The following is a 22237-nucleotide window of genomic DNA, read 5'->3' as shown; positions in this document are numbered from 1 at the left end:
GAATCACAAATGAAGAGCAGTGTCTACAAGAGAATTTCAGGGGAGGTGTGGGTCGGATCCTGTGTTACACGAAGTGAGCATCTGCAGAGGAGGCAGTGGGAGTAGAGGCCCTGATCCAGAGGCTCTTGGTAGGAATATGACACCCAAAGGCTTTGGATTTAGCTCAGAGAGTGCACAGCACCTCTCCAGAGGTGTTCAGCTGCTTGCAGGATAAAGCCTCCACTAAGTGTATATAAAACTAGCGGCCTTTATGCGGTTTTTGACATTTAAGGGTAGTCCTGCAGAGCTTGACAAGCTGAGCTTTGTCTGATTAAAGAGCATGTGGACCCTAAATTACTGAAAATGAAATGTGTATTGTTAGATATTGCTACTATATGTTTCTACAGTTTGTATATGAGAAAGTATGATTAAAAGTCGATGAGAGACTGTTTATAAATTTTGATTGCTTCATAATTTTAACTCTGAGCAACATTTTTATCATAATTATAGGCTTTCTTAAAGCATTTATGCAGATTGTTTTATTCAAAAGGGGTTTATTCCATATAAACTCCACTCTTTTATCTCTCCATAAAATCAGTGTGTGAATTCCCAGCAACCACAACTCCACTAGGCAGTCATCACATTAGTAGCAGAGATATTTCCACACAAGGCAACATTCCTCAGATACTCTGAACATTACTTCCTGCTTCCCCATCCCAGGGAGTGTCATGGTGTTAAATGTTAGTAACAATCCTTAGCATATTTGTTACTTCTTTATCTCTCCTTAGAAGTATTAGCAAATTTATACTCATAATTCCTCTGTGAAGTTCCTATGTGTTATGGTAGCCTGTGTATCTATGGTTCAGTGGAGGCTCAGGAGATTAAGCCAGTTACCTGACAACTTCATCTCAGGGAGATTTAAATCCAGGAATTTGGATGGAGAGCTTCTGTTCATTTCAGTGGGAATCTTGTGTCTAAATATCCTGGATCCCTACAAATGTTGATGTCTAAAGGACTTACTCAAGGACCTCAGGCTGTTTCTTAATTGTTGTTAACATTCATTTGGTGGCACTGTTTCAGTGAGTGTGAACTGCTTTTGTGGTCTACAGCAGAGAGTAAGTCCATGGCTCTCAGTTCAGATTGGCTCATGACTGTATTGCCTGTGAGAAGGCAGCTCAGAAAGGATAGGAATTGTCCATCCCAGGCAAAAACCAAGGATTTCTGAAGTGAGGACATTCAAGGGCATCAGGATGCTTGGTTGAAGCTTGAGGCAACAACTGGAGAGCATAGCTGGATCTAATGTAACAGAAAAGGGATTTAAATCAGTGGCAGTCCTGGTAGTACAACTGAGGAGCCCAGCAAAAGTGAGTCATCTTCACTGGAAGAGGAAGTGAAAGGCTCGGATAACTTCATAGCAGTCATTGTCTCTGCAAGCCATGGCAAGCCATTATGGTCTTCTCCTCCCAATGACCTGAGAAGGTACTTCTCCAGCACTGGAACATCTCGTTAAATAGAAATATACACCCTCTATTTGCATATACAGCTAGGGCATTGAATGGACAATGTGCTATCACCTCCCTCAGGAAATAAAAATATGATATGTTAAATATATACAAAATATGTGCAAACATTTTTGCCATCACAGTAAAAGTTAGACCTTCTGGTACATGTGCTTGGATTCTCAGAAAGAAACTGGCTTCTTAAAGCCATAATATGTTCTGGTGGACTCATGACGGTGATGACAGAGTATCTGAAATAAATCTAAAAGCTTCATTGACCAATGTGGTTTTGATGAGCCACAAGGCCTGATGCTAAGCCACACTCCATTTTACAGCACCATGTTCAACTTTCATGATTTCTTCAAATGATTGGATCACATTGCAGAGGGATGACCTGATCCCTACTCACAATCCACTTGAAAAACTGATATGCACCTTAGTCTTGGAATATATATTCTGCACTTGAACAGTGTCATTCAGACTTCAGTCCCTATTCAAAGGGGAGGCAAATTTAAGACCTAAAAAAAAAAAAAACCCTAAGAAAATAATTTGATTACTATCTTCTGCTCTAAAATGAAAAGAGAGAATTAACATAAATAATGTAAATACTGAGTTCTGTGCAACAATGCAATTAGGTTTCACCTGTTGATTTTTATAGCTTTATAGCTTGTATATAGGTCTTGTAGCTTCCCTCTGATTTCACTCCAGTATAGATCAGGCATAATTCCACCACAGTCAGAGGAACCAAGCCCATGGAAGACATGATTTTATTAATCTCTGTGTTTTCTATGTACAGCAGAGACCCTATTTAATCCTTAAATAGTAAAATCATAGTCATCTTTAGTTCCATTTCCCATGTTATTTTAGTAATTTTCCAGCTCTGTCATTTGAATTTGTGCTGTAATATTTGCACCATAAAAATATACTAATATCAATGGTTGAAGTATGGAAGTAAATACAAGTTGAGTGCCTAGATTTCTAATGACAATGCAGTTGGAAAGGGTGCTGATCTGTATTTCAGAGCAATTTTAGGACAGTCAGGTTGTCACTGATCTTTATTTCAAGACTTGATAAAAATGCTACATTTGAGAAAAAGGTATTTATCTATGTTAATTAGATTTTGACTTCTGAGGTTTGGAACCATTTCATGGCAGAATGCTGAAAAGGGGGCAGCTTTGTATGTGTTGGAAAGTAATAAAATACTTGTACAAGTATACTGGTAAAAAAGCAATCACATTAGAGGTAACAGAATGTCCAATTTTAAGTGGCAAGAAGAGTTTTTTAGTATCTATCAAGGATATCAATAAATATTTTTTCCAGATTTCTTGGTGGGTTTCTTGTTTGTAAACAAGGGTCATGGTTTTATCATAGCATTTCTTTGCAGGCAAATGGGCTAGATAACAGCTACAGGCATTTTTCTGCATGAGAGAATTGAATAGACTGTCCACAGCTCCACTCTAGAGCTAGGGACCAGCCTCATAGCCAGCCCTGGGTATTTTAACAAGCTGCTGCACACCAAAAGTTGCAGCTACAACTAACTGACTTAGAACAACTCAGAGGCAATTGTTCCAGAATAAAACCTCATTTCTTCATTTGACCCGAAGCTAGGCTGCAGTTGGTGTTGTCAGGGTGTGAAAGAAAGCTTACCTTAGGACTGAGGCTGGTGACCTGGGGAGTTCTCAGTCCCCTCAGCCTGGAGCACTCTAGACACCACTGAGAGAGATATATATCTATATATCTATATATCTATATATCTATAGAGATATCTATAGAGATATCTATAGATATATATGTCTATATATATCTATATATGTCTATATGTCTAGATGTAGATGTAGATAGATACAGATACAGATACAGATATAGATATATAGATATACAGATACAGATATAGATATAGATGTAGATACAGATAAAATGTAGATGTAGATGTAAATTATATAGATATAGATTATGTAGATGATAGAGATAGAGATATTTTATCACTACTGTTTTTAATCTGAGATTCCTGAGGCGGCAACTTTCAGGTCAGTCCCAGAAGCAGTATGTGTGCTGTGCTGCCCAAGAACCCAGGCAAGGGCTGGGGGCGGCTCCGACCTCAACTCCGAGAGCCCGAGGGGTGCTGCCTGCACCCCGGAGCCGCATCTCGGGGCCACACACCCCCCCCCCAAATACCCCGGGTGCGGGAGGACCTCCCAGCCGCGGCGGGCGAGGGGATGCGGGTAGTCCCTTCTCCCCCTCTTTTCCGAACACCTGAGGCAGGGTCAGGCAGCATTCGTCGCCGTTCTGCGAAATTAAGGGTTGAAAGCCCCCGCAAAGCAGCAATCGAACAAAAACCCGCGAAGAGGAAAAGGCTGTAATCACGCAGGAGAGCTTTGGGGGCCTGGGAGGGGAGTGAGGGGCGAGCTCGGGTCAAATGGGGCTCCAAGACAGCAGACAGCAGTAGCTGCATAGGATCGATAATCATCCCGTGTGTATTCCTGTACTCACTTAGCATCAGCTAGGACCGTGCAAATACTGCAACTGAGTCCTCGACGAGGAAATCAGCTGAGCGTGTGATTAAACCATGGTTAATTATTAATATGAACAATTCTTGTCAATTAAATGTTTCATTTAATCCCCTCATGTCGACTTGTTTTGGAAGCTTCCAAAACAACAGTGTGGGTGCAGACTTATTCTAGGGAATTTGATATCATCCGTATAATACAATTCATGTGATGAATTATCATCTTTTCTCTTCTTGCTTCGTTCTAGCCAGCTGAGGCAATGAACAGTTTTTGGTATAAATATTTATGACATTTTTTTAAATGTTTGAAGGAAATTTGTCAGGGGGGTCCCTTGAAGCGCAGGAGGAAATCACATCTTGGTGGCGATACGGGTTTTGGAAATGCAAGTTCAAAAAGAAAAGCAGCTTCTATTTCGAAGAGTAACTTGGGAAGAAATTAACCGTGACTAATATTTTTTTCCTGCTGCCGCTCCTAATCTCTGTCTTACCATGTCCGAGGCGGTCCCTGCCACTCTTCACAGCAGGTCTGAACGCGGTCCTTCGCTCACTCTGCAGAGGCTGTGTTTGTGCCCCTGCCGGCTTCCTGCACTTGTGGTCTGCCCTTCCTTCCCTGCCGCCTTCTCCTCCTCCATCAAACTCCTCAGGTCCCGCTGTAGAAAACAGTCCCTGAAACCTCAGACTCTTCCCTTCCCTTTTCTCTTCCCTTTCCTCTTCACTTCCCTTTTCTCTACCCTGCCTTGCCCTGCCCTTCCTTCCTCCCTTCCCTCCTTCCTTCCTTCCCTCCTTCCTTCCTTCCTTCCCTCTTTCCTTCTTCCCTCCTTCCTTCCTTCCCTCCTTCCTTCTTCCCTCCTTCCTTCTTCCCTCCTTCCTTCCTTCCTACCTTCTTTCCTCCCTTCCTTCCTTCCTTCCTTCCTTCCTTCCTTCCTTCCTTCCTTCCTTCCTTCCTTCCTTCCTTCCTTCCTTCCTTCCTTCCTTCCTTCCTTCCTTCCTTCCTTCCTTCCTTCCTTCCTTCCTTCCTTCCTTCCTTCCTTCCTTCCTTCCCTCCTTCCCTCCTTCTCTCCTTCCTTCCTTCCCTCCTTCCTTCCTTCCTTCCTTCCTTCTTCTTCCTTCTCTCTTCTTCCCTCCCTCTCTTCCCTTCTCTCTCCTCTCCTCTCCTCTCCTCTCTTCTCTTTCCTTCCTTCCTCCACTTCAGATTCGGAAGAACAGCAGCAAGCTGAGGAAATGAAAAGCCCTGGGTTTTCCAGTATATACGGCAATCAGCCCCTTTGAATGAGCCATCATATTTGTCCTTAATTCCGACTTTCCCAAGCTCTATTCTCATATTCCGCTGGTTGAAATGTAGGAAGGTCTGGCATAATTTGGAGGTCAGATCTCTAAATAAGCCTGCTTTAAATAACAAGCCCACACGGGAGACTGTCAGTATCTCTATTTTGTATACAGTTTACACACTGGCACTGCTTTTTAAAACCCTATATGTGGGTTAAAACTCAATTTTACAACCCCCATTTACATGAGATGTAGGTTTGACATCTGTTTGCCAGAGTGTTTTGCACTTAGCCTAACACCCACTATTAAATGACAAAATTGTGGCAGGCTGTCAAAGCCAGCTGACTGACAGCTGCTCTACTTTACAAAAAAGCCCCATTCAAATATTTGCAGGGTTGAAGCTTTCTGTAACGCTGCCGCCATTCTCCCCGTTATTTAGCATGTAAAATATAAGTCAAAGTTTTAAAGCTGCTTTCCGAAATGTTGCCGGTTTTCCATATAAAAAGAGCGAGCGGCGGTTGCTGGCGGGGATCCAGCGCCGGTCACATCGGGTGGGCATCGCGCTGGGTCGCCGCGTTCCTCCTCTCTGCACACCCCCGATAACACTGGCGGTTAGCAGCGCTTCTTAATATTGCAGCTAATTAGAGACGGCGTGTTATTGAAGTGAGAGCAAAAATCCACTTAGAAGGGAAGGGGAAAAAAAGAAGGGGGGTGGGGGGTGTAAAATGTTCCGAGGCAGGCGGAGGAGCGCACCAGACCGCGGGGAAAGGGCTCTGGATTGGTGGGGGACACCAAGGGCACCCTGCGGCCGTTTCGCGTCCTGCTCCCACCTCCGGCTCCCTCCGGATACCCGCCAGCTCAGAGCAGCTATGGCGAGGGGTGCAAGGGACCGATGGAGAGGGGACCCCTGTGCCTTGGCTGAGGTCGCTCCCGCTTCTAGCCCTGCTAATGAGGATGTGACATTTAATTCAGGTGGTTACTACGCGCCCGTCCGTTCCACCGTTCCCCCTCACAGAGCAATAAGAGTCTGTAAACGGCAGCGGTGGTTTAAACTTAAAAGCCAACTGCTTTTTTTTTCTGACATCTCTAATGATTGTATGCAAGTGAGCAGCGCGAAATAGCTGGCGAGGTAACCCCTGCATGCTAAAGAAGTCTTTGCAGCGATTGCCGGGGTTTGTTGGAACCTCGGTAGCTTTCCGGAGCCCCTGCCAGGCAAGCAGGGCTTTAGCTGTCAAACGAATCAGAGGTTAATGTTGGGGGGTGTTATTAATTTATTTTTGGAACGAAGACTAGATCCACCCCCCCAATAACAGAACACACTCCGGCCGTGGGAAGGAGACTGTGGCCGGACCCCGCGCAGGGCGAGGGCAATAACCGGGCCGATACCGCTAGCTCCAGCAGCAGGCAACTCCCCCCTTTTACCCCCTTCTGCCCCCCCATCTTTTCCTCATCCTTCCCCCTCTGCCGCACACCTCCCTCCTCCCGCACACACGGGCACACGCACCCTCCCACAGCCGGAGAGGAGCAGAAAGCGGGTTGTTCTCTGCGTTACCTGGGCATCTTTAGCTGATTTGTGTCCGTTTTAATAACCTCTATCGACTGTCTTTTTCCTAGAGCGGTTGTCATGTTGATAGAAAGGGACTGGAAAAGAGTATTAAAGGCGGGGGGGGAGGGGGGGGTGGCTGAGGAAAACTAACGGCGCTGTCTAGGAAAGGGGAGGTCATCTCGGTGAGCGATACGGGGCGGAGAAGGTGCGGACCCTCCGCAGCGATCCCGGGAGGAGAGGGACGGGAGAGGGGCTGACATCCATCCCGGGAAAAGCGGGGGGAGGCAGGGACGAAAGGGGAGGGGGGGCGAGAGCGTGGAGGGGGTGTTTGAGCATCCCCGGGAAATCCAAGTTTATTGTCAACAAAGGAGGGTCTGGCAGTGCTCGGAGCCGCCGCCGTCCCGAGTTGCCGGGGACCGGCAGGGCATGGGGAGGAGGCGGGGGGGCGGGATCGGGGTCCCGGGGCGGCCGGGGAGGCCACGGTGATGGGCGGTCGGAGGCGGGGGGAGCCCAGGTGCCGGGAGCAGCACCTGGGGTGGCTCTTCCCTTCCCGGGGGCATGTCTCCCGGTGAAAGGGGCAGGGGAGAGTGGCCCAGCAGGAGCGGGGAGGTAGAAAGGCGAGGTTAGAGGAGAAAGCGCGTGTGAGAGAGGGAAAGGGGAAGAGACAGAGAAGGAAGGCTCCGGCTCCACCTCCCCGCTCGGCGCTCCAGCTGCTCTCAAACCAACTGCTCAATTCCATTCACTGCCGCGACGGAACAAAAAAGTGGCTATTTATTAGAATACTTGTTTGGTATTGTTCGGTGCCACACAAAAGGCGTTTCATTATGTTGGGGTGGGGAGAAAAAGCTCCTCTCTTTTTTTTTTCTTTTTTTTTCTTTCCTTTTTTTTTCTTTTCTCTCCAGACCGAAACAATAACTTGAAATTGTCTTTAAAGTCTTTTCTTATCAATAATAAATTTCATTTTCTTCTTTCTCTCCCGCTTTCCCTGTCTCCCCCTCTCCCGTGCAGGATGTGTGTGTGTGTGTGTGTATGTGTGTGAGAGGGGGAGAGAGAGGGAGCGAGTGAGCGAGAGAGCGCGGCTGGTGAGTGTGCGTGTGTCGCCGGGCACTCGTGGCTTGGGCACAGCCGCCTGAGAGCTGCGGCTGGGCGAGGGGCGAGCAGGAGAGGCCGGGCTCGGTCGGAGGAAGGTGTGAGCTAGGCTAGAGCAGAGGGAGAAAAAAACCAAGCCCAAAAACAAAACCAAAAAATATTAATAATAAGGCTGCCCCTTGAGCTGATATGTTGAGAGGAGGCTGGAGCTGGAAGAGCAACTGTAAGTGTGCCTCTAACTTTTGAGGGGGTCTTCGCCCTGTCTTGGGAAGGGAGGAGGGGAAGCCGGCGAGGGGAGGGCTTCCGAGTTACTTTTGCTGCAAGGAGGGAAGAGCCGTTTGCAATCACTGGGTTATCGGCTGTGACACGAATTGGGGGGGATCAAGGGGGTGACAGTGTTTTGGGCTGCCCCTCTCCGCCTTCCAGCGAAAAATGCCTCACTGGGATTTGAAGCGCGGGGCCGGGGGGGTGGAGAGTGGCGGCCGGGCCGGGACTGGGGGCCGGAGCCGGGGTGGGAGGACGGCGCGGACACCCTGGGCCCCGGTGCTGCCTCCCGAGCGCCCAGCGCTCGCTCCGGTTCCACGCTCAGAATTAACATGTCGGTGCGCGGGTGCCATTTATGAAAGGTGTCTTGGGCAAAGAATCAATTTCGCTGTGACTGGCCGGCGGGCTTGGCTGTGTTAATACTGCAAAAAAGGGGGGAAATCAATAGGCAGAGCAGCCCTCAGCTATTACAACTAATGCCTGCTTAATCTCTGCCCCTCGGAGCGAGCATTCACACGGGCTCTTAGCATTGCTAATGCGGCCGGGCTGAGCCCGGCTCCATCTTCGCGGGGAACGGGGGATCCCCGGAGCCGGTCCCCTGCGAAGGTGACAGCTGCCGGGACCCTTCGGTGCGGAGGCTCTGCCCAGCCTCACCTAGTGAAGTCCCGCCAGAAAGAAACTCGTTGGGATCAGGGCTACCTGGGCAGCTCCTACCCAGGGTCTTACTCTCCCTCCCCAGCTCCAAGGTGGCTGTACAGCTTCCCTCTATTCCCATACAGTATCGGGATGTTTAAAAAGTGAAATGGATTTTTCCCTCTCCTATTTGCCGGTGGTGTTTGGGGTCGATCAACAGGCAATGGAGCAAGGCTGCGCATGTATCGATCAGGGAGGGGACGGGTTTTGGCTGAACCTCTTTTCAGAAACAGGTGTTTAAACATGATAGCGTCTCCAGTCAATTAACCCATTAAAACCCCGTTTTATCGCATTGATTCCCGCAGGCTGCCATAAAAGGTTGTGATTTGAAAAGCTCTTTGTTGAGGAGGGGTGTGGATGGATGGATGGATGGATGGATGGATGGATGGATGGATGGATGGATGGATGGATGGAAAGAATAAGGGGAGTGGGGGTGCAAATTGTCCCCAAATGTACAGTATCGAGCTGGCAGTAAGACGGCAAACTACCGTTTCTCGTTTGCCTTCCAACGGAGCCAGGCTGCCCCGGCATTTCAGCGCTGCTGGTCCCTGCCCCGGCTTGGCTCCGCGGAGGGACAGAGCGGCCGCTGCGGGCCCCAGGGGCAGCGGCCCCCCCGACCACGCGCCCACCCAGCCCCTGCGGCTAAAGCTGATACAACCCCCTCGGGTAAGGAGGGTCCGGTGGCGGGGGGGGCAGAGAGACCCCCCGGCCGGGGAGGAAGGGTCGCGTCGGGCCGAGGGGGACACTACAGCCCGCACGAGATGGGGGCCGGGGTTGCAGCTGATAGCACCCCTAAAAAGTTGCGACCGCTGTTGTTCCTTAAACAGGACATCTGTGAATAGCCCGCCCCCCTCCACACAAACCCCCCAGCACCTTTTGCAGGTTTGCAAGCAATAGTGCTATGAAAGATCTATTTGCTACAGGCACCAGTAGCCGGATTGTTATCCCGGTGAGTGTCAGGGAATCTGTGTACGGGGAATGTGAAGGATCCGTCAGTGATCTGGTGGAAAGAAAGCCCAAACAGATCTGTGAAAATCACCCATTTTCCAGAAGGCAAACACTGGATCCCGGCTCTGGTATCTCCAGTTGGTTGGAAAGAACCCGGGTTTTCCTCCTCCCTTCTCTGGGGTTCGTTATCCTCCTTCCCATGGCCAGAGCGCTGCACTGGATGGAGCAAGAGGATCATGTGTTTCCTCTGAGTACCTTTAATTTCCAGATTAGTGGTCTGAGATTATTCAGATGTTTCTAGTTTTCCCCTTGTTTGCTGTTTGCTGAAGTAAGCGCTGGATGTGACTGAAAAGGTTTGAAATCGTGTCAAAGTGATGTTTTAATCTCATTGAAAAGTGTATTAAAGGAGAAGATGTAATTTGTGGGGAATGTTTCGATGAAAGGAGAGATTGGAGTGGATGATACTTTCGCTCTCCTGTGAACCCCATGTCATGTTTATATTGAAGCCTGTGTAGCTAATCTAATTTGCAATAACAGGATGGCCTGCAAGACAGAAGCTTCTATATGATTTCGTTTCTTTCTTTCCTCGTTTATTTTTTACACAAATTCATTCTGACTTGCCCTCAATTATGCTTTTGCAATTTGGGGATAACTGACGGGGATGCAAACCAGAAAGATTCCCTTTATTTCCTAAACCCCACTTCTCCAAGCGATGAGGTGCAGCCATCAACAGCCAGGTCGCCCTCCTGTAAATGGGATGCCGCACTTGGGCTTAGCGAAGCTCTTTTTTCTTGACTGACATTTCGACAGCGCAATTTTAAAGATTAACTTCGTAATAACTCTCGTGTCTTATCGCTTCGACGAGCTGTCCGTCCCCGCAGCTCCTGTTTTTCTTTTTTTCCTCTAAAAGTTTACCCTTACAAAACTATACTTTCAAAATATTTCCCTTATGGTAGAAAGTAAATTGCTGGGTAGGTGTTTTTTGTCTACAGGGGCTCTCGATCATCCCTTTAGATGGAAAACCCTAAACCCTAGAAAATAAGACAGTGCAAGCCCTCATCTCCTGCGAGATATTTTGCCATCTGATTAGCACGTATTCCCGGCGTGTGCCTTAGTGATGATGATAATAATAATAAAAAATAAAAAATCTGAACAGACTCGAAAATTACAACTTTTGTGTAATGTAAAAAGGTGTATTCAGCCTGTTAATTACAGGGGATTGTGTCACTGGAATGTTATCAATGACCCGTTTAATTTTACTGTAATTACTGACAAAATAAGACAAGGACAGATCACAATACAGGATATTCCTCTTTCGGAATGGTATTGCGCGGGGAGTTGAGCTAATGCGTAACACAAACAAACATTTTAGAAGATGCTCCTGCTGGCAGAACTTCGTTAAGACCCGATTCTGCTTTCTCTACCGACTCCTAACTCCCACCGGGAGAAGGATCGGGCCCCTTCCATGGTGAGGGGACACCCGGTGCATCCTGCAAGGGTGAAGAGGGGGGAAGGAAGGGACCCTGTGCCGTGTTCGGGCAGCCGCCGGCTGCCGCAGAGATCAAACGTGCAGGAGATCGATACTACTTCTTTTAGGCACAACGAAAATATGAAGCTCATTTTCCAAGCCGGTGAAAACTAGAAAGCAAGGAGCGAAAACAAAAAGGTCTGGGATAGACAAACTCTTCGGAAGGGGCGATATGTCGATACTGGGGAGGGGAGATGGTGATGAAGAATTCCTTTAGAAAAATGGCTCCAGCCGTCCTTTTATCTGGCACAACAAATAAATAAATGGAAGTGCCCTGAGCACACCCTCGGGCTTCGTGTCACTCCCGCTCCCCGTGAGGCAGGCGGCTCCTGGCCGCAAAGCCCTGGCCGGCCCCGGGCGCGGAAGACGCCTGCTTGCTCCGCTTAGGACTTCAGAAACCTTCCGACTCCGCCTCGTACCCACCTTCAGTTCCCCGCCGTGCCCCCCGCCTTTGCCCTGGGGCACCCTCGCAGGGTGGTCTCCGCGCCTATGGCCCGGGCTGCCCCTTCCCCGCGTGTTCCCAGCTTGGCGGCGGGAGACCCGTCAGTCGTGGGGAGGGGGAGATACAGGGAAAGCAGCCTGGGAGCCGAGACACCCCCGACTGCCCCGAGCTGCTCCGGAAAGCAACAGCGAGGTCCCGCAGCGGGGCCGCCGCTCGGGTCGCTCTGGTGTTGCGACAGCCCGGGGTGGCCGGGAGCGGCGGCAGGACAGCCTTTCCCCTCCTCAGGCTTCCCGTTGGTTGGCACGGCTCTCCTGGGCGAAGGGGGGAGACATTTCTCGTCAGGGGATTTTAGCCCTTTTATTCCCCCCGCCCCCTTTCCTTTTACCCCGCTTCCCTTTCATTCATAAACCTGGTGGCTATAGACGCAGCTTGAATATTGACGTCTCTTCCCCCAACTGCTCCTCCGTTAACCCAATTACAGAATTCATCAAGAACTGTGTTGAATTATCTCTTTCCATACAGTATCAGCATTAGCCTAATTAAAAGCTATAATGTCTGATATAATGATTAAATCGTTAGCTCTGCTGTAGGGAAGCAATATTTTGTTTTCCCTTCAATTAGAAGCTGATTGAGGTTTTCAGAGCAGGTCAGCTGTGAAATTTGAATTATATGTGTGAGTACCGTTCACAGGGTGAGCCCCTACTCGAAAGCTCCAGAGATTCTCCAAATGCTTTTACCCAGCAAGCTGGGAAAAGACAACAAAACACACGGAGAGCCTGTAGCTGATTTGGGTCTGGGGCTGTAGAATCTCCTGGAACAGTTAGTTGGTAGTGCTGGAAAAGAAAGCAGGAAACTTTATTCCGGCGTCCTTTTTCTTCCATCCCATCCCGGCTGGGTAGCAGTGTGTGTTACAAACAGTGATGCTTGAGTCGCCAAGTCATGAAGGCAGGAAGAGGCTTCCCCTCTCATCCTTCCCTGCCCTCCCTGCTCCCTCCCGGTTGCTCGCTTTGGCCCGGGTGACGGCGCCCCGGGGCCGGTTTCCATTTCGCTCTGGCCAGAGAAGCTGAGTCACCCACCCCGCTCCCCGTCGCCCCGCGTTCCAGGCGGGTCTGGCAAAGGATCAGTCAGCATTTCCCCCCACCTCGAGCATCTCCCCACGGCATCTCCCCGGCCCGGGGCGAGGGAGGAGCAGAGGCAGCCAGCAGACGGCGATCGCCGCCTGCTCCGGGCCGCCCGCCTCGGCTCCGTCGCCCTCCTGCTCCCTCCTCGCCCTCGGGGCCGATCACGGCGGGGACACCTCGGCACCGCGCCGGGCGACCCCCACCCCGAGGGGGCGGCCCTCCCGCCGCAGCTGATACCGGGGGAGAGCGGTGGCCGGGGCAGGCACTCACCACTCCGGCCGGCCGCGAGCCGGCCACTCCGACACCTGCCCCCTCCGCGGCCCCGGGGGGGTCGGTTAGGACTCTTGCCGAACCTTTAGCCCTCCCCCGTCCGGCTTCCAGTGCAGGATGTCCTCCCCGCCTCCCCTTGGCTTCCCTGCAGCCTTCACCACGCACACACGGCCCCCGCCCCGCTGTCCGTATCGTGAGCCCCCCCTCATTCCCGCCACCGCTCGACTCCTGCCTGTTTGGAACTCCACTTTCCTCCGGGAGAAGTCCAAGGACTCTTACCTCCGGGCGCAGGCCCCGCCTGCACCACCCCAGCCCCTCCAGGCTTGTCGCCTCTGCCAAATGACACTCATGAAAGTGCTTAACCTCTTCCCTGGCTCGCGAATCGGGACCTGCACCACCTTTACCACGGAAGAAAAGTCCCTCTCTGTATCCCGAGCTGGTTTTTAATCCACCCCATCCCCTTCTCCGGTCGATATACACCCTCCGGCCGCGAGGAGAGGGGTGCGCCTGGGACAGAGGCAAGGAGGGTCACACCAATAGTATCTTCCCTCTCTCGCTCCCCGTCCGCGTTTGTCCACCCTAAAGGACCGAGTTCATGGCGCTTTGGCTGTTTTTAAAAGAGGGAAGGGGAGCTTGATGTTTATTTGCCCGGGGGCAGGCCTCCGAGGTGGGGAGCGCGGATGGGCAGCTCTCAGGGTGTGCGGAACTCGTCCGAGAAAAGTTGCCCCACACCGATTCGTCCCACTTATTTGTCAGGAGGCCTCCGTTTACCTCCGTATCAAAATTCAGGGAGAAATGTGGAAGATGTGCGAGCCCTGTCATTTATCTTGAGGTTTTTACTCCTAATGTCTTCGTTTGGCCATCCAAGTGGAAATGTGCCTTCCTGCAGCAGCCTTCTCTCCCCTCCTCAACCAATTATATTTTTAATACATCATTTAGCAATCACATCGGCCTCGCTTGCTTTGCCCCTGCAGATGTGGCAACCCATCAGCTCGGGGAAATATTCAGCCCTATCCCGCACAGCCTTCTCTCCCCTCTTTGCACCCTTCGGGCTGGCTGGAGAGGACCAGGGTCCCTCCAAAATCACCCCCACATACACCCGAGCTCTCAGCAGCACTCTGTCTGAGCCCGAAGGGCCCAGAGCGGGCCAAGCCTGCAGCCGCCAGGAATGGAGAGGCGCTTTTCTCTCCTCAGCAGACCCGGGTTATCGTGATGAGATCACTGTTTCGTGACGACTCATTGGAAATGGGGAAAAAAAAAAAAAAAAGAAAAAAAAACAAAAAGAAAAAAAAAAATTAAGAAAAGTCTAATGCTAGCCCAGCGCCGGAGGCTGCAGCTTTGTGCTCCTTCCGCAGAAAACTTCTCGCCGGTCATGACAGTCTTTGGGGTGATTCCAGGCTCGAGTGGCCTCTACGGTCGGGAAAATGAACGCTGGCGGACCGGGAAAAGGGCAGGGATGCCGGGCGGCCCCTTCCCCACCTGGCCACAGCCTATTTATGTGCGACGGACTGGCCATTCCTGCGGCTGCGGTTAAAGATTACAGAGGGGATTTATTTCAGTACCTGAACGTTTTCTCCCCTCTACGAAATAACTGTAACTTCACAGGACAGCCAGGGAACAAAGACAGCCTTTTAATATTTTCGGAGTGGGGGGGAGTCATACTCCTGTACCTTCTTTATACAAATACATTCACCTTCATTAGTCTCAGAAGCTTTTACCTCCCCTATAGCACTAAGTGCCTAACGACCGGGGGCAGCCTCGCCCGGGCCCTGGCCCAGGCCTGGCAACACTTTCAACACCGAGGAGAGCCGTCTGTCTGCCCCCCACCCGCCCGGAGAGCTCCGGGGGAAACTCCGGAACGGCTCAAATACCGGGCAAACGACGCGTTTAGGTGCCGATCGCACCGGTGCGGTAGCGACGAGAACAGCCGGGCCCGGGGCGGGCAGCCCGAGGGTCCTCAGGCTGCCCCAAACTCACTCCTCTCTACAGCCTTCTGAGTGCCGGGAGCGCAGGCGGGACGGGGCAGCCTGCGGTGCGAGGCGTCCCTCCAGCGATGCCCGGCGGGGCGAGGGGGTGTGCCCGGTGTCCCTCCTCTCTGTGTGTGTGTATGTGTGCCGGGGGGCGCCGTTGGGGGGCCGCGGGGTGGCGGGACGGGGCGCGCCGTGACCTCACCGCCCGCCCCGGGCGCGGGCGCGGCCCCGCCGGACGTCACCGCTCGGCGCGCGCCACATGCAAATCGCCGCCCGTCGTCGCTCCCCCATTGGCCGCCGCCGAGGCGATTTAAGGCGGGCTCAGGCGCGCGCTGCATGGCCGCAGCGCCGCGCGCCCGGCGGCTCCTCCTCCTCCTCTCCCGTCCCGTCCCATCCCCATCCCCATCTCCATCCCCGTCCCGTCCCGTCTGAGCCGCGGGAGGGAGACCGGCCACCACCAGCGAAGTACTGTGTGCTTACCGCCGCCGGCTCGGCGCGTGTTTTGGTTGGGCTTCTTCCCCCACCCCCCTTCTTCCCTCCCTTCACTCCTCCCTCCTTCCACCGACCCTCCTCCCGATTTTTTTTTTTTTTTAGTTCACGTTTAAATACTTTTTTTTCCCTTTTTCTCTTTTTTCCCCCTTCTTTTCCGCCCCCTCCCGCGCGGCGGTGGGCTCTCCCGTCTCTCTCTTCTGCTCCGCTCACCTGCGATCGGCGGATGCAAGTCACACACGCTCCCTCCCCTCCCTCCCTTCCCTCCCTTCGCGCTCTCTCCTCTCTCCCTCCAAGTTCTCAAAGAACAAACAAGCCGCCGCACCCGCAGCACCCGCAGCTCTGCGCGGGGCAAAGGAAAGCGCCAGCCGAGGGGTGCGCGGCGGCGCGGAGGGCTCCCATCACCACCAACCACCACCACAGACCCCCCCGCACCGAGCCGGGGACCTGCGGCGGAGAGAAAGTTTTCCGATCGCTCTCCTCGCGGTTTTCTCCTCCTCCCTCTCCTCCCTCTCCTCCTTTTTTTTTTTCCCCATTCCTTTTTTTTTTTTTTTAATTATTTTTTGCACGGCGGTCGCTACCTCGACACGAACGGGCTTCGCCTCGCTCCGGTCCCCGTCCTCCCGGGCTCCTTCCTCTCTATATGTGATTTCTTTTTCACGCCTGGCGCCGGTGGAAAATAAAAAAGCTACTTGAATGTACAGCATGATGATGGAGACGGACTTGCACTCCCCCGGCGGAGCCCAGGCCCCCACGAACCTCTCGGGGCAGACCGGAGCGGGAGGAGGTGGTGGCGGCGGCGGTGGCGGCGGCGGCGGCGGAGGGGGGAACAAAGCGAACCAGGACCGGGTCAAGAGACCCATGAACGCCTTCATGGTGTGGTCGCGGGGCCAGCGGCGGAAGATGGCCCAGGAGAACCCCAAAATGCACAACTCGGAGATCAGCAAGCGCCTGGGGGCCGAGTGGAAAGTCATGTCGGAGGCCGAAAAGAGACCCTTCATCGACGAGGCAAAGCGGCTGCGGGCGCTGCACATGAAGGAGCACCCGGATTATAAATACCGGCCCCGGCGGAAGACCAAGACCCTGCTCAAGAAGGACAAGTACTCTCTGGCCGGGGGACTGCTGAGCGCCGGCTCGGCCGGGGGAGGCCCGGCCGGCGTCGGTGTGGGCATGGGCGTCGGCGTCAGTCCCGGCGGCGTCGGGCAGCGGCTGGAGAGCCCCGGCGGCACGGCCGGTGGCGGCTACGCTCACATGAACGGCTGGGCCAACGGCGCCTACCCGGGCTCGGTGGCCGCGGCGGCGGCGGCGGCGGCGATGATGCAGGAGGCGCAGCTCGCCTACGGCCAGCACCCGGGCAGCGGGGGGCACCCGCACCACCCGCACCCCCACCACCCGCACCATCCGCACAACCCGCAGCCCATGCACCGCTACGACATGGGCACCCTGCAGTACAGCCCCATCTCCAACTCGCAGGGCTACATGAGCGCCTCGCCCTCGGGCTACGGCGCCCTGCCCTACGGCTCCCAGCCCCACCAGAACTCGGCGGCGGCGGCGGCGGCAGCGGCGGCGGCGGCGGCCGCCTCCTCGGGGGCGCTGGGCGCACTGGGCTCGCTGGTGAAGTCGGAGCCCAGCGTGAGCCCGCCCGTCACCTCGCACTCGCGGGCCCCGTGCCCCGGGGACCTGCGGGAGATGATCAGCATGTACTTACCGGCCGGGGAAGGCGGGGATCCGGCGGCCGCCGCCGCCCAGAGCCGACTCCACTCCCTGCCCCAGCACTACCAGAGCGCCAGCACGGGGGTGAACGGTACCGTCCCCTTGACGCATATCTGAGACCCTGCCGCCCGCCGGTACAGGCGCCGGGAGCGGCGGAGGCGGGCGCGGGCACCGGCATCGGCCCGGCCACCGGCCCCGGCCGCTGCCACCGTCTGCTCCTGCCCCGGCCGCCCGCCCTCGCCCCGGTCCAGCTCCTGGCCCCGCTCCCGGGATCCCCCCTCTTATTTTTGCCTCTTGCTCCCCTTCCCGCCCTCCCCTGTCTCTCTTCTTTTATGTTTTTTTTCTTTCTTCCTTCCTTTTTGTACAGAAAAGAAATGTTTTGATGTTCTTGTAATAATAATAATAAATAATAATAATAATAACGAGAGAGAAAAAAGGTAACGGTTGCTTTACTTACCTTTTTTTTTTTTAGAAGGACTAGTTTATGAAACTAGTTTTAGACTGAACTTCTGTGTTTTATCGAGACTTTTTGTACAGTATTTATCATTCACCCAAGAGACATAGAGCGTTTATTTGCAAAAGAGGAGAGAGAAAGGGAAAAAATACTACTGCGAAAAGACTAAAATTGTTGATAATAACCACACAAAGTTGTTGTAGGCGATGCCAACTTTTATACCGCGCGGAACCGCTACGATTTCGGTCACGGATCGCTTCTTGCGAGGGCTTTTTATTGCCTAATTAACTCCAAGTTGACGGGGAAAGAGTTCTCATTTATTACTCATGTACTAAGGCAAATCCAAAACAACACTTAAAAGTTTTTTGTAGATGTCGCATTTTTGTTTTCTGGGGTTTATTTTTTTATTTGTTTCGTTATTTATACAACTTCTTTTTTTTTCTTTTTTTTCTTCAGTTGGAGGCTGCAATGTGGTAGTTTGTTGGTTGGTTTTTTTTCTGGATTTTGTAAAACTTTATTGTATTTGTTTGTTTGGCCTTTAGTTTTGTTTGGTTTGGATGGGGATTTTTTGTTTGTTGTTGGTTTTTTTTTTTTGTTGGTTTTTTTTGGGGGGTTTTGGTATCATTTCTTGTAAATGCATTGTGAATAATTTTTATTTAGGCGTTACAAGGGATTTCAGATTGTGTATATAGTTTACTAAAAAAGCCTTTCTGCTAAACAGAAATCCTAAGGATGCGTTCAATTTTGAGTTAAATAAATTTCAAAGCGGAAAAAGTCACCTGTTATATTTCTATTTTATTAAAAAAGAAAAACAAAAAAAAAAAACCGCAGAACAAGGTAGTGTTTGCTATGGTATGTCTGGAAATGCAGCAAGTAAACGTAGAATACGGGGAGGAAGCTTTTAACCGAGTGACAAGCAGAACGAAGTGTAATCCCGTAGTAAATGCTGATGTCTTCTACCTAACCCATATGCCTCAGGAGGGAGGAAAACTGATTTATTTTAACACTCTTTCCATTCTGCGAGGGAAAGCAACTTACTGAATGACTCTTCCTAGCCGTGAACGTTCGTTGTGTGGATTTCAGGGCCGTGCTGGCGGCCCGGACCTTGCCCGGAGCCGTAACTTGCCCGTTGCCCGCGCTCGGCCGGGATCCCGGCTGCCCGGGGGGCACCGACTGCCCAGGGGGACGCGAAAGCACGGACGGACGCGCCACTTCCCCTCTAATTAACGCCATGAAAAGCGAAAGCGCTTCTGTTTGAGCGTCCCAAAAAAAAAAACAACGACCTCTAAACCCCAAGCGCGAAGAGCTGCCCCATTTCTCCCGGGCTCCCCGAGGGGGGCTAGCAGGGAGCGGCGAAGCGCTGCCGCCCCCCGAGAACGGGGCGCCGGTTCCAGTCGCTGCTGCGGCGGCTTCGAGAAGAGCGGTGCGGGTCTTGTCATGGCAGAGTGCTGATCCGTGCTTTGAAATTTAATTTAATCATTTCACCCCCATCCCCCAGCTGTTGATGGGTACCTTTCGATATGCTGGAATTAAAAGTTTGCTGTAAACTTCGGCTGATAGTAATAACGCCATTGAGCGCCGCGTTTAAATACCGTACTGGAACAAATACATTTTTTAGTTGGTCGTAACTGCTTAAACAAAAGGGGAATAAATACTTTTCATGTCCAGGGCTGTGGGGCTGTTTGAACCGCCTTTAGCACTGGCGAACGAGTACTTCATCCACCCAGGAGTGGGGGAAGTGTTACTTGGTTAATGAGGAGCCGTTTCGGTCCAGGTTAGAGATTGCACTTCACCTGTAACGCTGCCATGTCAACTGCCACATAGAACTCTTCGGAGGCATTTTGATCATTTTGTTTCAATCTCTACTTCGTCAAAATGAAGGCAAAATTTTCATGGAAACTGTATTGATTTCAAACCAAAATTCCACCATTACACACACTCTCTTTTTTTTTTTTCTTTCTTTCTTTTTACTGTTTAGCCTTTATGAAGGCGAGGTGTGTGCCGATTCAGACAGTTGCAGGCTCGTTTTGGAAATCCTCAGCTTACAAACAGCGCAGACAGAAAGCAGGAACCTATGAGGAACCTTCCGTGGGTCCTCTCCAGCCAAGCACAGTCCTAAGTGTAGTTTAAAATACTAATAGATGTGCCTTTAAATACACAGGATAAGCTGAGCACCTGTTGAACTGTTTCTTGAAACTCGTTATCAGTCATGTGTGTACGTACTCACACATATCTACACATGCTATAGACAGCATCATGACCGGAGAGAGTGTGTGCGTGTACGTGTACACATGCAGGCGCATATACATCTGATGCAACCTCGTTACGTGCCTTTTCTGTAAGGGTCATAGCTATTGAAAATCACATTTACTGACAATGTAGAAGGGAAAAATCACGGCGAGGAGATCCTATGTGGCTGCACACGACTGATAGAACAGGCGGAATGGGGAAGTCAAGGGAGAAAAGCAAATAAACAGCTGTATGAGTCCAAAATACCAGAAATACTAGGGGGAAGCGCTGAAGAGATAAATATTCCGACTTTCTAAATGAGCTCCTTTTAACGAGTTTTCCTTCTTTCCCTCACAATTTAGCCCTTCAATGGCGTTATGCCTGGAATAGGAATACCTACACTTTCAACACAAGGGGATTAAACAGAACCAATCTCGGCTATATTCAAATAAGCTTTGAATATTCTCAGGCTGCCTTTCAAAGAAATAAAATCCTTCTGTCCAACCTCCCCCACTACACAAAAAAAAATATACCACCCCAAACCCCAACACCAATAGCGTAGAAATGTTTGCTGTTCGTGGTTTACTGGTTTAGTTTGAGTTAAACTTCACTTTCGGGTATACAAACAAAGTTAAAGCAACTTTGCTAGGCAGACGAGTTGGGTTTAGGTACAGTAAAAGAATTCGGTCTTCGGGCTTTTTGCTGTGCGGGTTATATATAAAAGGATAATTGAACATGCAAAACTAAGAACAGGTTTAAGCGATTTATGGTTTAAGTACATTACACCTAAAATTGTATGAAATATTCCTCCTATAATATGATTGACAGAGCTATTAAAATCACCTATGCAGAAGAATTATTAAAAAAAAAAGTCATGTGGTTTTCAGTGAAAGGAAGGAAAATCCAGGGAGTAAGGTGAAGGGGAGCGGGCCGGAGGTGTCCTCTCTGCGGAATAGGGGGCTTGGGGTCAGGACCCCCCACACCACCCCAATACCCGCGGTCACCGCTCTGCCGACAGGTCCCTCAGCCCCGGGCGGGGGGCGGCGGCAGAGGAGCCAGGAGGACAGGAGGCACGGTGCGATAACAGGTTTGATCCACTCCAGACTTGGAGCCAAAGCACAAACTTGGCCCGAACTTCACAGCTTTCCGCTAACGATTGTCCCTATTTTTATTTATTTTTTCTTTTCCTTCCCCCCCCCCCCCCTTCCTTCCCCCCTCCCCCTCCATTTTTCCGCGCGGGACTCGCTGAGTTCGTAGGAGTGGCGCTGGGCCCCGGGGAAAAGCAGCTCCCTCCAGCTCCACTCCTCCGCACCCTCAACCGGAGTCACACTGCAGCGAGCCCGGAGGGGGCGGCTGGGGGGAACCGATGGGTCTGCCCTGGGTCCCCGAGAGCAGTGGGGCGGGTGAAGGGACCCATGATATTCTGGAGGGGATACGTGAAACAAGAAGAGGGGCAAGTCCAAAAATCTGCGTAGGGGGTCCTGAGGGGGCAGCTCCAAAGCACTCGGAGGGGCCATAGCTGGAAAAGAAACTCCCCGAGATGCCTCTAGCAGGGCGGGACGGGGGCGATCCGGCCTGCCAGCTGCACCACATACAGCAGCATCAGGCCGGAGGCACCGGAACGCCTGACGCGGGTACAGCATTTTGTTTTATGCTTAAACTGCTAGGAAAGGAACTATATTTTAAAAAATTACTAAGAAACCCCACACACAACATCACCCCACACGGCTGAGAACCAAAAGGCTAATCTGAGCGTTGCTGCGGAGCAAAACGCAGCTAAAACACGCGAGCTGGCAGGTACCCGTGGGTTTGACGCATTAGCTGGAGAGGACGCGCTCCCGGGCCGGGCGCCGACCCTCTCCCGAGCCCCGCGGTGCTCCCGCCTTTCCCGATGACTCACCGACCCCCCCGGGCCCTTTTCTGTCCCGTCTCCCCCACACTTTCTGCCCGCTCCCCCCGGCAGCTCCATTCTCCCCTTCCCTCTACAATACGTAGGAAACGCCGGGAAGGGGCAGCCCCGTGGGGGCGGGCAGTGGCAGAGTGTCCGTGTGTCTGTCCGTCCGTGTAAGTGTGCGGGGGGGCTGATCTTGCGGGAAGAGCCCGCCTCGCTAAGCAAGTGTATGTGTGTCCCCACCGGGTTAGTGGAGCAGTGGGTCTGAGGAGTGTCGTTCGAGGGATGTGCGTGGGTCTCTGTGAGGTGCCTCCGGTGCCGTCGGGGTGTGTGTATGCAG

At 52.0% G+C, this 22237-nt stretch overlaps 1 protein-coding gene and 2 long non-coding RNA genes across 4 annotated transcripts in view; 2 read left to right on the top strand and 1 right to left on the bottom strand.

Moving 5' to 3' along the window:
- Positions 1-22237, top strand: part of LOC115603996 — a 113461-nt gene that overhangs the window by 48363 nt on the left and 42861 nt on the right. Inside the window, exon 1 of one of the 2 annotated variants that reach the window (XR_003990094.1) lies at positions 7812-8108. The exons of the other annotated variant lie outside the window; for it this stretch is intronic. This is a non-coding gene — a long non-coding RNA (uncharacterized LOC115603996). Of the gene's footprint in view, positions 1-7811; positions 8109-22237 lie in introns of those variants that run through there. 2 annotated transcript variants of the gene reach the window in all.
- On the bottom strand, positions 5396-7086 carry LOC115603997. Its single transcript, XR_003990097.1, has 2 exons — positions 6803-7086; positions 5396-5887 (listed from the first exon to the last, which is right to left on the bottom strand). It is a non-coding gene; the product is annotated as an uncharacterized LOC115603997 (long non-coding RNA).
- On the top strand, positions 15475-18555 carry SOX1 (SRY-box transcription factor 1). Its single transcript, XM_030476590.1, has one exon. The coding sequence runs from the start codon at positions 16307-16309 to the stop codon at positions 17438-17440; it is 1134 nt and encodes a 377-aa protein (XP_030332450.1). The 5' UTR covers positions 15475-16306; the 3' UTR covers positions 17441-18555.

The sequence above is a fragment of the Strigops habroptila genome, chromosome 2 (genome assembly GCF_004027225.2).
Source record: "Strigops habroptila isolate Jane chromosome 2, bStrHab1.2.pri, whole genome shotgun sequence".
Classification (NCBI taxonomy): domain Eukaryota; kingdom Metazoa; phylum Chordata; class Aves; order Psittaciformes; family Psittacidae; genus Strigops; species Strigops habroptila.
The sequence above is the reverse complement of the archived record's forward strand: the minus strand, read 5'-3'. Positions and strand labels throughout refer to the sequence as shown.

Bases quoted from the DNA above. Each gene is read 5' to 3' on its own strand.
- SOX1 (XM_030476590.1), top strand. From the start codon at position 16,307: ATGTACAGCATGATGATGGAGACGGACTTGCACTCCCCCGGCGGAGCC.